The 13,233-nt window shown below is 36.6% G+C and overlaps 1 protein-coding gene across 3 annotated transcripts in view; it reads right to left on the bottom strand.

Moving 5' to 3' along the window:
• Positions 1 to 11,791, bottom strand: part of abca7 (ATP-binding cassette, sub-family A (ABC1), member 7) — a 49,629-nt gene extending 37,838 nt beyond the window's left edge. For all 3 annotated transcript variants that reach the window (XM_051673485.1, XM_051673486.1, XM_051673487.1), the window contains exons 1-11: positions 11,693 to 11,791; positions 9,447 to 9,528; positions 8,858 to 8,951; positions 6,627 to 6,768; positions 6,408 to 6,535; positions 5,535 to 5,656; positions 4,486 to 4,680; positions 3,085 to 3,177; positions 2,596 to 2,833; positions 1,699 to 1,838; positions 1,489 to 1,605 (exon numbers count right to left, since the gene is read on the bottom strand). In XM_051673485.1, the coding sequence (XP_051529445.1) occupies positions 1,489 to 1,605; positions 1,699 to 1,838; positions 2,596 to 2,833; positions 3,085 to 3,177; positions 4,486 to 4,680; positions 5,535 to 5,656; positions 6,408 to 6,535; positions 6,627 to 6,768; positions 8,858 to 8,951; positions 9,447 to 9,512 (1,335 nt within the window). In that variant the 5' untranslated portion in view covers positions 9,513 to 9,528; positions 11,693 to 11,791. The remainder of the gene's footprint in view (positions 1 to 1,488; positions 1,606 to 1,698; positions 1,839 to 2,595; positions 2,834 to 3,084; positions 3,178 to 4,485; positions 4,681 to 5,534; positions 5,657 to 6,407; positions 6,536 to 6,626; positions 6,769 to 8,857; positions 8,952 to 9,446; positions 9,529 to 11,692) is intronic.
• Positions 11,792 to 13,233: the final 1,442 nt, after the last annotated feature.

The raw sequence follows: 13,233 nt of genomic DNA, 5'->3' as shown, positions 1-13,233 counted from the left end.
ACTTGGAATATAAGGCACAAGTCGTATGGGCTACTTTTATGATACTTTTAAGTGCTTTTTTAAGCTTTAACTTGAGTAATTATCAACTGCAATTGTATTCGGGATATTCATAAATGTTCTCTTTTGTGTTCTGTATAAGAAAGAAAGTCATATGGGTCAACATGAGAGTGAGTAAATTATGACAGAATTTTCATCCTGTCATAATTTACTCACCCTCATGTTGACCCATATGACTTTCTTTCTTATGCAGAACACAAACAAAGATTTTTAGAAGAATATCTTAGCTCTATAGGTCCATACAACGTAACTCAACAGGGTCCTAAACTTTGAAGCTCAAAAAAGCACACAAAGGCAGCATAAAAGTAACGAAGTGACTATTTGCACTAGGTGTAAATAGCACCTGCCACACAGCGCGGCTATTTGCACTCCGATAGTCTAGTAGAAACACAGAAATTGAAGACAAATGGCACCACCAGAGATTTGCTGCAGCATGAGGTAAAGGTGTGAATGTCCTTTTGTGAACTTTTTCCCATTCTTTTTCTGTCTCAACTCTTAATATTTTCTTTAATACTACTTGTAATAATAAATAAAAATGAACATTCAGGTTGATTTCCTCAAAGTGATTTGGTTACGGTGAAGGTCAGGTATTTCAGAGAAAGGTATGATCAGGGTAAAATTAACCATGGTTTTTCTATAGTAATATTTTAGTAAACATGTTTTTGAAGGAAGCCATAGTTTAAATGAAATTAACCATGGTGCTACTACAGTAATATGGTGTTAATATAGTAACCATGTTAAATGTTGTGATTATTATAATTGTACTACAATTTACCATGGTAATACTATAGTAACTGTAGTAAACCCATGGTTAATTTTTGAGGAAAGATAAGGTTTAGGGGTAGGGGTTGGTGTAGAGTGTCTGTGGGACTCTAAATAAACACAATAAACACTGCAGTGATGCACCTATACTGTATGTTAGTTTTTAATTAGGGGTGTAAATAGTATTTAACGCTATTTACACTTAGTGCAAAGAAGATGCTTTTGGTTGCTATTTACACTTAGTCAATTTTACTATAAATTCTCCTTCCTGCCCAGTAGATGCTGATATGAACGAAGAATGCAAATTACCAAAAACAAAAGAAGAACTCTTAGAAGAGAGAAGAGTGCTTCGGAGGGCTGTTTGAAAGTAGAGATTTATATTAAAAAAGGACTTGTTATATTAAAAAGGACACAACTATCATATCACTTCTGAAGACATGGATTTAACCACTGGAGTCATATGGATTACTTTTATGCTGCCTTTATATGCATTTTGAGCTTCAAAGTTTTGAACCATGTTGACTTGCATTGTACAGACTTACACAGCTGAAATATTCTTCTAAAAATCTTCAATTGTGTTCAGCATACACATCTGCGATGGCAAGAGGGCGAGTACATGATGAAAGAATATTTATTTTTGGGCGAACTATTCTTTTAAATAGAGCTCACCTGCAGAAGCCGAATTTCCACACTGCTCTCCATGAAGGTTTTGATTCTAGGACCTACTTCCTGCCACACCTCCTGCACTTCATTAAGAATCTGGAAGTCCTGAAATGTCTTGTTCACCTGGAGAAAAAGGAGTTTCACAAAAGTTACATAGAAAACAATCATTTTCTCTGGACAACAGACACATTTTAGACAGAAGGAGAGTCTGAGTACCTCTGTCATGACTGCACGGGTGACTGGAGTGTCTGGTGTGTATAACAGCTTCCCAGTGAACAGCGGCTTGATGCCTCGCCACACAATCCGTGAGAGAGGATTTGACTCCAAGCTTTGAATCAAGTTTTCACAGAATGGAGCTAAAGGACAAAAAAGCAGATGGCAGGTTTTGTTACTCTACAAAGTTTGCAAAGGTTTTGAGTTTTATGAATACATTTCACTATCATCAGTTTTTTATTTACTATATCCCTCATGTCCAAACTATGGGGTAAACAGAAAAAAAAAATGTGATGTTGGCACTTAAACGGTAATATGTGATGTACAACAACAGAGAAAAACTAGATTTTTACATTTTCTGAAGTAAATGTGAGTTGTGTGCCCATGCAAAACTTGCATCCACAATGCTAGGGTTTTGTTGATGCTTGCCAGGGCGTTGCTATATGGTTGCTGAGGTTTTCTCAGTGATTTTTTAGCACAAGTGAGTCTAAAGTGAGTCCCTATCAACTGCCATTGTAATAAAAAAGACAAACTGGAATATTTATTCAAATGTTTTGTGTTCCACATAAGAAAGAAAGTCATACAGGTTCAGAACAAAATGAAATGTGGTGAGTAAATTATGACAGAATTTTCATTTTTGGGTGAACTATTCCTTTAAGATATATCCTTCATATCCGTAGCACAAACGGTGCAGATCCAAAGTTTAATACTTGGGATTAGGGTTTTTTTCAAATCTCTAACCCCAAGTATGAGCATAAGTAATAGCGATGTTTGCATTTGCAAACACCACTAATTTAACAAAACTGAGAACTCCATTAAGGCTCCTGAGTTACTGCTTTGCTAAGAACTCCTAACTATATTATTGTCTGAGAACATGAAATTAAATCCAACGCCTCTTACTGGTACTGTTGTCCTTTTCCATGTCTGCCACCTCTGACTCATTTCTGCCCAGGAATGATTTGATGTCGTGGTCTTCATACCAGTTGAATGAAGGGATTCTCTCTCCGCCCACCTCGGGGTGGCCACACATGATTCTGGAGAAGGCACGAAAGCTCTCCCGCGGCAGTGCTGAATGGTTTTCAGGTGTCAGTAACCTAAATTCTGAGTTCAGCTCTGAGAAGCTGGAGAGAGAAGAGATCTAAGGGAGGAGAGAGAAAGACAGATTCAGAGGTGTGATGGACAGCGGACATCTAGCAGGGTGGAAAATTACCTTATTGCTTATCAGACACAGCAAATTAGATTTGTCACCAGCCATTTAGATTTTTTCATTTCAAATGTGTAAGAGAACTCACTACAGCCTGTATGCATGTATACATGTAATGACAGCTGAAGCAGCAGAAAGCAAGAGTAAAGTAATTGTGTATTTTCACAGATCCCAAAGCCGCTTACATCATCCATAATTGCCGCTAGTTCCTGAGAGACGGAAGAAACAGCCTGACTGAGGAGTAGCAGATCAGCCGCGTTAGCCCGCAGTCTGTCTCTCTGTGAGGAATAAACATGAAAAACAGAATGAAATATAAAGTTTGAGATTCAAGTTAGGAGTGACCATTAAAAATGTTGTCCTTTAGTGATAGACCGATATATCGGTCAGGCCGATTAATCGGCCGATATTTGGCCATTTTGCATTAACCGTGTTCGCTTGGCCGATTAACAGATGTTTTAACTTTCCCTCGTGTCAGTTACAAAATCTACCAATAAATGTGTCAATGGATAGTCAACACTTTCTGTTTTCAAAGTATTTTTCTTTTCAAGTTTATGCAAATTTGAGTAAATCTTGCATAAAATATTGTGTACATCTGCTTTTCTGTTGTTAAATTTCATTTCGTTTATCGGCATTTATACTGGTCATCGACCATCCTGCTCTCTAGATATCGGTATCGGCCACTGAAAAACCTGTATCGGCTGACCACTGTTGTCCTTTAACTGGTTACTTTAAAGCTGCTGTGTGTAATTTTTGTGATGTGAAAATACCTTCTTCTATCCTAATTTAATATGCAGAGACTGTAAGTAAACCATTTGTAGTTTGATTTCCCATAGTTTGGTTTAAAGCCCCTTAGAGGACAGGGCGGGAGTTTCTTTTCTGAAATAGTTTTGTGCTCTCTCATAATAGATTTCCCATGGTTTTACTACAGTAACTATATTGTAACCATGATATTAGTAGTGAAACCTAGTAATAATACAGGAAAACGAAAACTATGGTAATAAAATCAATTTTGTGGTTATTATGGTTTTATTATAGTAATATTGTAGACTGTAGTAACCATAGTTTTTGATGGAAATCCTTTTACTAGAGCAATATTGCAGTAACCATGAGTGTTGTAGGCTAACCATGTTTAAAAAAAATTAACTATGGAAAGTAAGTTAAGTAAACATATTTTTTTGGCGGAAACCATGGTGTTAATAATACAGTATACTGTATCCATATAGTAACCATGGTTTTATTATTGAACAACCATAGTTAGTCTTGTGGTTACTTTGGATTTACTACAATATCAAGGTATTTGTAGTAAAACCCTAATAAACGTTATTATCATAGTTTTAATTTTCCTGTATTATTACTATGGTTTTACTACAAATATCAAGGTTTAAATATGGTTACTATAGTAAAAGCATGGTAAATGAATTGCGAGAGAACCCAAACTATTGCGAAGGCACGCAAAACTATTTCAGCAAAAAAAATTCCATCCTGTCCTCTAAGATTTGAAACAATTTTATTTTAAATGTTTTAATCAGAATGAAAATGAGAAACCAAATAATAATTTTGATAGGTTGGAGCCTAAACTCACTGACCATAAGGATCTTACTGAAGTCCAGCTCTGAGAGGAAGATCTGTTCTGCCTTCTGCATAATATCAGAAGGCACCTCACACAGTGCCTCCTGCAGCTCAGGAAAAGAATCACCTCCCTCAACAGTGAGGTATCGACCCAAGAGAGAAGCATTACAGACAATGTCAGACAAACGCATCCCTTCCCCTGCTAACGCCACCTTGAGAACAACACAACACAAGAACATTATGTAGCAAATTACTACAAACATTGATTGAAATGTTGAAATTAATGTATTATTCAGCATGCCAACAGGTTTGATAAAAATGTTCATGTCCTAAGTATTAATCTTTGGATTGTAACTCGTCCCACACCATTTTATAAATTATATTTCAAAAATCCTAAATTCTCTCATCATTTACTCAACCTCATGCCATCCCAGATGTGTGTTACTTTCTTTCTTCTCCTGAATACAGACAAAGATTTTTAGAAGAATATCTCAGCTCTGTAGGTCCATAAAATGCAAGTGAATGGTGACTAGAACTTTCAAGCTCCATAAATCACATAAAGTGAGCATAAAAGTAATCCATACGACTCCAGTGGTTCAATATATTCTAAATATATTCTGAAGCGATGCAATTGCTTTGGGTGAGAAACAGATCAATATTTAAATTCTTTTCTACTATAAATCTCCACTTTCACTTTCAGAATGTGAAAGTGAAAGTGGAGATTTATGGTATATATATAAAAAAAAGGACCTGAAATTGATCTGTTTCTCACCCACACCTATCATATTGCTTCTGAAGATATGGATTTAATCTCTAGAGTCTTTTGGATTACTTTTATGTGGCATTTTTGTGATCTTCAAAGTTCTGGTCACCACTCAATTGCATTGTAAGAATCTACAGAGCTGAGATATTCTTCTAAAAATCTTTGTTAGTTTTCTGCAGAAGAAAGAATGTCATATACATCAAGGATGGCATGAGGGTGAGTAAATGATGAGAGAATTTGAATTTTTGAGTGAAGTATTCCTTTAATAGTGTTTCAGAAATAGAGAGACAGTTACTTCCTTACCACTTGAAGGTTTAGCCGTGCCCTCAGTAACTGATCAACAGAATCTGAGGGCATGCTGGTGTTTGTCCGCAAGAAGGAGGAGAAGCTCTCGCTGGCTCTCAGATACTCTCCCACTGGAAGATCTTCAAATGTGTGACATAAAACCAGAAGAAAGTGTTACACTACATTTTAACAAGTCATTGTAATATAATAAGAAGTCGCATGCACTGAGACCATATTTTAAACATTTAAACCTGTTAATAAGAAAACGTTTGACCTACTGCCCCCATCTGACACATATTTTGTTCTGGATTTGCATGGCATGTGCATGGTACTGAATGCATACTTGCTGTGCCCATTAAACAAATCAGTCAACAAAGAGGATTATGGGAGCTTCTCAACACAAAAACAACAGCCTGCTTTCTTTCTGACTCTCCCAGGGAAAATTGTATTGCTCAGATGTTGCTCAGGAGACTTCATGGAGCTCTCATTTAAAATAAATTTAAGTATCAAGTTTGTCTCAGATGTTCCTTATAAAGTTCCTTAGGAATGACCAAATTAGACACAAATGAGACAACTATCGACATAAGAGTATAGATAGTAAGAGTATAGAGTTATAAAAACAATGTGGATAGCATAGACAACACTAACATATGACTGCAGACTCTTGGCAAATCAGAGAACAGTTTGACACACTGCTGAAACCTCCCCTGAAACTCTTGAGGAGACACATGTAAGCTTACTGGGGTCTGAGAAGCAATCTGACTTTACTGCTAAACTTTTAAACAGAAAGAAACAAATTGTATTTTTTTTCAATCTAATTTGTGATTATCCTTTCCGATGGACTTGTACAGTAAGACATAAAACCTGAAGTACGTAATTAACATGTCATACTTGGCCAGGCATCTGGTCTTTCTCCTAGTCTCTGGACTACCAGCGACAGATCCTGTAGACTGGAGAGAGCCGTCCGGTTACCACTGACAGTCAGGACAGTCCTGATATCAACTAAAAGCCGAGAAAGTCTGGAAACAACAGAATAATCCTCCATCAGTCACTAAAGTTAAAAAGCAAAAATCATGATACACTGTTTGTGATTACAGAAGGGCATCTTACATGGAGTTGTCGAAGTTGCTCACACGCCCGGGTGTTTCTCCTGCTGTTGGGTGATGGAAGCAGGGATTGTTGATATTGCAGATGATGCCCTGAAGCCATGCCAGCGTGCCAGCTGATGGAAGAGCCTTGTTGGGAAAATGGCCTGAAAAAAAAAGTGTGCGTTTTTCCATCTTATAAAGTTTTACACATAGGTCAATGAATAATAATTTGACAAATATGTTCAAATATGATAAATGATGTACACCCACATGAGTTTAAGATTCTAGTCATTATTATTGGTTTGAAAAAGGCTTTTACATTCTACCTCGGGCGGGTTGTTCCTTCAAGGTGGCAGCCATGTTGAGATCAAATGACCAGCCGAAAACTACTCACTTTATTTTGGTAACCCCCTATTATCGAACACTTTCATTTGCAGAACAAATAAAAAATACATGACAAATACACCTGTGAATAGGATATTTCTAAAATGGCAACTGTATCCAGTACTTTTGCTTTTGCATGATGCTGAATTTACAACGATAGGTGTGATCGGCTAGGAACAGTTAAAGGAACATTAAAGGAACAGTTCACTCAAAAATGAAAATGTTCTCATTATTTACTCAACCTCATGCCATCCCAGATGTGTAAGACTTTCTTTCTTCTGCAGAACACAAACAAAGATTTAAGAAGAATATCTCAGCTCTGTAGGTCCATACAATGCAAGTGAATGGTGACCAACATTTTGAAGATCCGGAAAGTACATCAAGGTAATCCTTAAGACTCCAGTGGTTTAATCCATGTCTTCAGAAGCGATACAATCTGTTTTGGGTAAGAACAGACAAACCCTATAACTCCTTTTTCACTATAAATGTTGACATCAGCAGTCTTCTTGGCGATCATGATTTCAAGCTTGATTACACTTCCTGGCACTTGACGCATGCACAGAGCACTAGATGGTACTAGGAAGTTTAATCGAGCTTGAAATCATGATCGTGTCTAGAGACTGCAATGACAAGGTTTATAGTAAAAAAGTAGTTATATTTTGGTCTGTTCCTGCACAAAATCGATCACACCGCATCAGATCACATGGATTAAACCACTGGAGTTTTATGTATTAATTTCATGCTGCCTTTATGTGCATTTTAAGCTTCAAAGTTTTGGTCACCATTCACTTGCATTGTATGGGCCTAAAGAGCTGAGATATTCTTCTAAAAATCTTCACTTGTGTTCTGCAGGAAAAATTAAGTCATACTTATCTGGGATGGCATGAGGGTGAGTAAATGATGAGAGACTTTTCCATTTTTAGGTGAATTATTTCTTTAACAAAAATTACTTACACTAGTGGTGCAGAAATGCACACTTCCAGCGCACTGTCACCAAATGAAATTGCCAAAAATTATTACATTCCTGCAATTGGTCGGTCAAACAGGTAGTCCCGGTGTTATGAAAAATTCTATGTGATGCCTGATGGACCGTTAGCATAGGAGGCTAACTGAAAACACAAAGAAAAAACTTTTAATTTGATCATTTGTTGCTTTGGTTATATCATGTGATATGTCGTATAAAGTTTACACTGAATTGATTTTTGTATTTTCATTATTAAGACATACATTTTCAAGTGATATTTTAGGATTTCTGATCAGGCATCTTTCACTTTTCTTTCAGCCAATGAAATTGCTTTGGGGTCCAAGGGGGGCAGGAGTCCATGGGGTGGGGGGTACTCAATATTGCATGACATCAGCCCAAATTCACACCATTGATTAAATTATATATTGCTATGTCGAGCTGGTCAGGATGCTCAAACAAACAGAGCAATGTTTTGATAGCCACATTGTTTACACTTTTTAGGAAATTGAACATACAAATGCCTAACTTATAGTCTCTGCATTATTGGCCGGGATAGGAGAAAGTATTTTAACATTGAAAATGCAAAAAGTGCAGCACTTAGAGGAAAAGTGGAACTGCCACTGCAGAAAGACACAAAGTAATTCATAGAACATGCCCATTCAGTTAACAAAATCAAATGAACCGATCAAATATTAACTCACTGCTTTTAAAAAAGATTTAGAGTGTCGTCTAATTATGACTAAAATATCTTCAAGTGATCTTTCAGAAAGGTCACGATTTAGTAACAGACAAAAACAATGTCAGAAGGCTCAATAATGTCCTGATTTTCACTGCAGCTAATCAGCTTAGCTGCTCAGCCACCTGTTATAAGGGGAGGGCAACACTTCTCACATAGAGTAACTTACACTGGCTCTGTTTATATGGTGGGTGTGATTGCCGGACAGCAATGAGGATGAGGAAGAGGAAGAGTGGCCAAAGGAGTTCAATGACCAGTTGGATCTGTGAAGAGAGAGAGAGAGAGAGAGAGAGAGAGAGAGAGAGAGAGAGAGAGAGCAAGACAGAAGGCCACCATCAGCCACTGTGGCTGGTGAATGGCCAGTTTAACAGCCATCTTGTTTTTTCCAATTCAAATATGTAAATAACTCACTACGCAGTATAGTATATGAAATTAAACAAATGTGCAAAGACTTCTGTAACCGGACCAAACAAGGGCAAAGATCTCTTTGCATTCACACTGTCTCTGGCCCTGAAAGTGAATTTGGATCTCTTTTTGGTCCACTTCAGTCTACTCTCCATTCACAGTAATATATTTGGAACCTAGTTTGGATACTAGATAAGGAAAATTAGCTGCAAAAAATAACCGCTTTGTGGTGGTGGTGGGTGTTATTTCTACACCCTGACCACCATGTTTTACTCCAACCCTCAATTTAGACAGACTTTACCAAGTTTAACAGAGTATGTGTATGTGTTCTGGTTGGGTTAAAGTGGCGACACCTTGTTTCTCCTCCGATACGTGAAGTTTTTCCACAGCAGCAGGTAGAGCTGAGTTCCAATGGTCATGATGGATGGCACAGATCTATGCAGCCATGATAACACAGGAAAGTAAAAGAAATTATAATTTATAATTATAAAATAATTTTCCACCTTGCAAATACACTGGTGCCACTCAAAGCCAAGCAACAATTCAATAAATCAAAGAGACAAATTAAGAAAGTAAATGGAAGAGTTGTGTGACCGTCAATCCATGATCTTGAAATCCTCATTATACTAATTGGCTTACACAGAATAAAGGCAAATAAATCCCCTCCAAAGCAAAGAGGGCACAGAAAAGTATATTTAACATGAATGTTTGTGATTGTAAGACAACAAAAGTGTACAGTATGTAATATTGAAATTATTGCTGCTTTTGATAATAATGGAAAAGCTGATGGAAAAGCAAATTATCACTAAAATTTCACAATTGTTGACATAATATTTTTCAGATGTCATGGAATTAGCCCATAATACAAAAAAATATATAATTTCAATGTACAAAGATGTTTTAAATTAAAAAATAAATACACAATACTGAGTTCACTTTCAGAAAACGAGCTTTTGAACATCTTAAAACTTTTAAATATTTTAAATCTAACCCTCTTTACCTCGGATCGCATTTGCTGAGCTTCTTCAGAAACTGTAAATTGCAATATGACACTAAATTAATTTTAGATGACAATCAAGTTCAGTTGGTCATTAAATGTTGCCTGACAGATATGAGGGACATAATGCAGTTGTGATGCAATGCTTTAGATTAGATGATTGTTCAAAATAGCCTATTGAATATCAGGAATGTATCATATGTGTATCAATTACACAGCATCAGTTTTTATTTAATATCTGTGCACACAGTATATACACATCGATGGATGGTCCTTATACTAAGACTGAAAAGTTCCCCACTACTTGGTGCAGGTTGCCAGCTCGAACAGGGCCATGACAATTTGCTTTTGGGTCTGAACCGGTGGCAACCTGCGATAGGCGCAACATCAGGACCAATATTACAGTCCTATAAGAAGGGCAACTGTTCACTTTTGATTGCAATTCCTCCTCTTCTGATTGCATTTATTTGTGAAATTAAAATGACAGTAAGCTGTCTAATTTCAATGAATTGTCTCAATACTCTCCCCATTTTACCAAAATTTCGGAGGAAAACAATTAGGGAGATCTGGGAGGCGAAAGGTGCACAACCAGAGATAAACACACATTTTTTAGGCATGACGTCATCACGCGCAACATTTTTATCGATAAAAGGCCATTTGAATGGAAACAGGCAGAAGACGGCAAATTTCGCAACATTTATTTTATTTTTTTTAAATTTACGCATTTTTACTTTGTTGATAACAAAATAGCGCGAAAAGCAGATGGAAACTAGGCTAATGTTGATACTATATCACCTACAGCACCACAAATTATTCACACTAACTGGCTTTTTTAACTTGACAACTGATAAACAGACATTTTAGATGAATCCAGACAAAAAACAAAACAAAAAAAAACAAACAAACAAACAAACAAAAACAATTTTATTATGTTGCATTTATTGCTATATTTATTGTTGCATATATGTTTTAAACAATATTTCAACGAGGTTGCAATTTTTTTGCTGGGTCACCCAGCTGACAGTCAAAATGTGTTCTTTTAGAGAATACATCATAATAGGATAATAAGAAGAATAACAAGTCCTTTAAATGTAATGACTGAAAGTATTTCATTAGTCAAAACACCAAAATAATTTATCATTATTTTATATCAGCAATCAATTACCTACAACACCAAAGATGCCGCAACTTGACAATTTATAAACATTTTTGATAAACTTAGAGAAACAATACATAAATCATTTATTATATTATATATGTTATACATTATTTGTAAAAGGCCATATTTTGCTCAGTTTAACCTTTACATTTCAATTACATTCATTTACAATGTGCTATTCCGGGTTAGAAAACAGACACTTTTTTTAATTTTATTTATTTATTTATTTATTTATTTATTTTAAATGCTTTATTGATTCAATGCCACAAGAACAAGAGGTGTTACATATCCTAGAAAACAGACACTGTGATGTAATAAATAGACAATTAATATGTAATGAACCATTCATATCAGGTCGAAACATGTCAAATGTTTCACAGTAGTTTAGCTATCGGAATAAATGTCAATAAACAGCACTATAATCAAGAATATATAGCTATTACCTTTTGTTTTGCTCAAATCTTCTGTTTCCTCCTGCATTAACCGAGTCTGCGTTCCTGCAGTGCGTACGCGATACCGGTGATACAAGATCACATTTTGAGGACACATAAATATGGGCGGGGTTTCCATTCAAAACGTTGAAGCCATATTAAGCGTATAACCAATCATATACACTGCATACACGACATCTAGCCAATGGTTTGTACTCATAGAGCGCCCGCCCATTTTGCTTTTACAACAGTTGTACGCATTTCCGGCAGCTGGGTTGTTGTGTAATAGAGCGCAACAGTGACTACCCACTTTTTCAGCCGTCTGGGTTCCGGAAGTATTTTTTCCATTCATTTCTTCCACAGACTTTTAATAAAATCCTTCATAAAAGAGGTGTGAGCCATGAACCAAACCAACCAGCTCCGAGGTGAATCTCAACTTCACGAACTTTGTTTCGAGGCTAAAAAGTATTTGAAAATCGGACATGAAGACAAAGGTACAATGATGTGTACTTAATCGTATTTCATTAGGGCACGGACTACAATCCCATGAAGCATTGCGAATGATGTCATTGAATAAAAAACGATGGGACTATATAAAACTATTGATTTTAGGTTGTTGATTATAAGTATAGAAACAATATATTTTACGTTTATTGCAAAATATCCCGATATGTACAATATATATAAGTAGTTTAAGGGTGAAGGGAGTGCGTCATGGGTGCGCGCGGTCGCTCCGAGCCACGTTTCGCGGGTTTCGTTGGACGCGGTTCTCTGATTGGTGGGTGGATCTTTCTCTGCTGTACCATGGGTAATGTAGTTGTTTGACATGAATTCCGCTGTCAAACAGGATTTTTAAACAATGAAGTTGAGATAACGCAGACGGATGGCTTCAACGGAAGCATATACCATCGGTGAACAACCTCGGAGCTCATGGTAGGTCTGTTTTAAAATATTTATAAGTTATCGTTGAAAATCAATTCGTCTATGGGATAAATGAATGGGCTTTTTACTTCCGGAACCAGACTGTTGCGCTCTATGGCTAAGTCAGTCCACTCGGCGGTCATCTTTGGAACACTCTTAGGTAGATATTTTTCTACGTGAACAAGCGGCATACACGTGCATCTCCTATCTACTTGAATGGGGAAAGACCGATATCTCCAAAACAGTTGGTTAAGATTACGATCAAATAACATATTTGAAATCAGCAGTAAAATCTGACAACACTGGTATCATAAATTGTGCGTCTTTACCTAAATTTACGCTTTAAAGAGCAATTATCCCGTCTTGTATAGCTAATGGGCATGCGCGTTCTCCAGTTGATTGACAGGCAAAGTTTGTTTCTGAAAGGTGTCTGGCTCTTTTACCTTCTGGGACTTCCTTTGAACATCCGTTCCAATTTCGCCCATTCATTTTAATAGAAGTTGCCCGTCTGCGCTAGTATCTGGTTATGTCGATGGAAAGCTCACTGGTCTAGAAATGTAACATTGAAGTTATAAAATTACAAAATAGTTGGGTGAGTGATGTCTGCGTCCTTTTTCGCTCCAAATTTAAAA

This window comes from Myxocyprinus asiaticus, chromosome 35 (assembly GCF_019703515.2).
Source record: "Myxocyprinus asiaticus isolate MX2 ecotype Aquarium Trade chromosome 35, UBuf_Myxa_2, whole genome shotgun sequence".
Classification (NCBI taxonomy): domain Eukaryota; kingdom Metazoa; phylum Chordata; class Actinopteri; order Cypriniformes; family Catostomidae; genus Myxocyprinus; species Myxocyprinus asiaticus.
The sequence above is the reverse complement of the archived record's forward strand: the minus strand, read 5'-3'. Positions and strand labels throughout refer to the sequence as shown.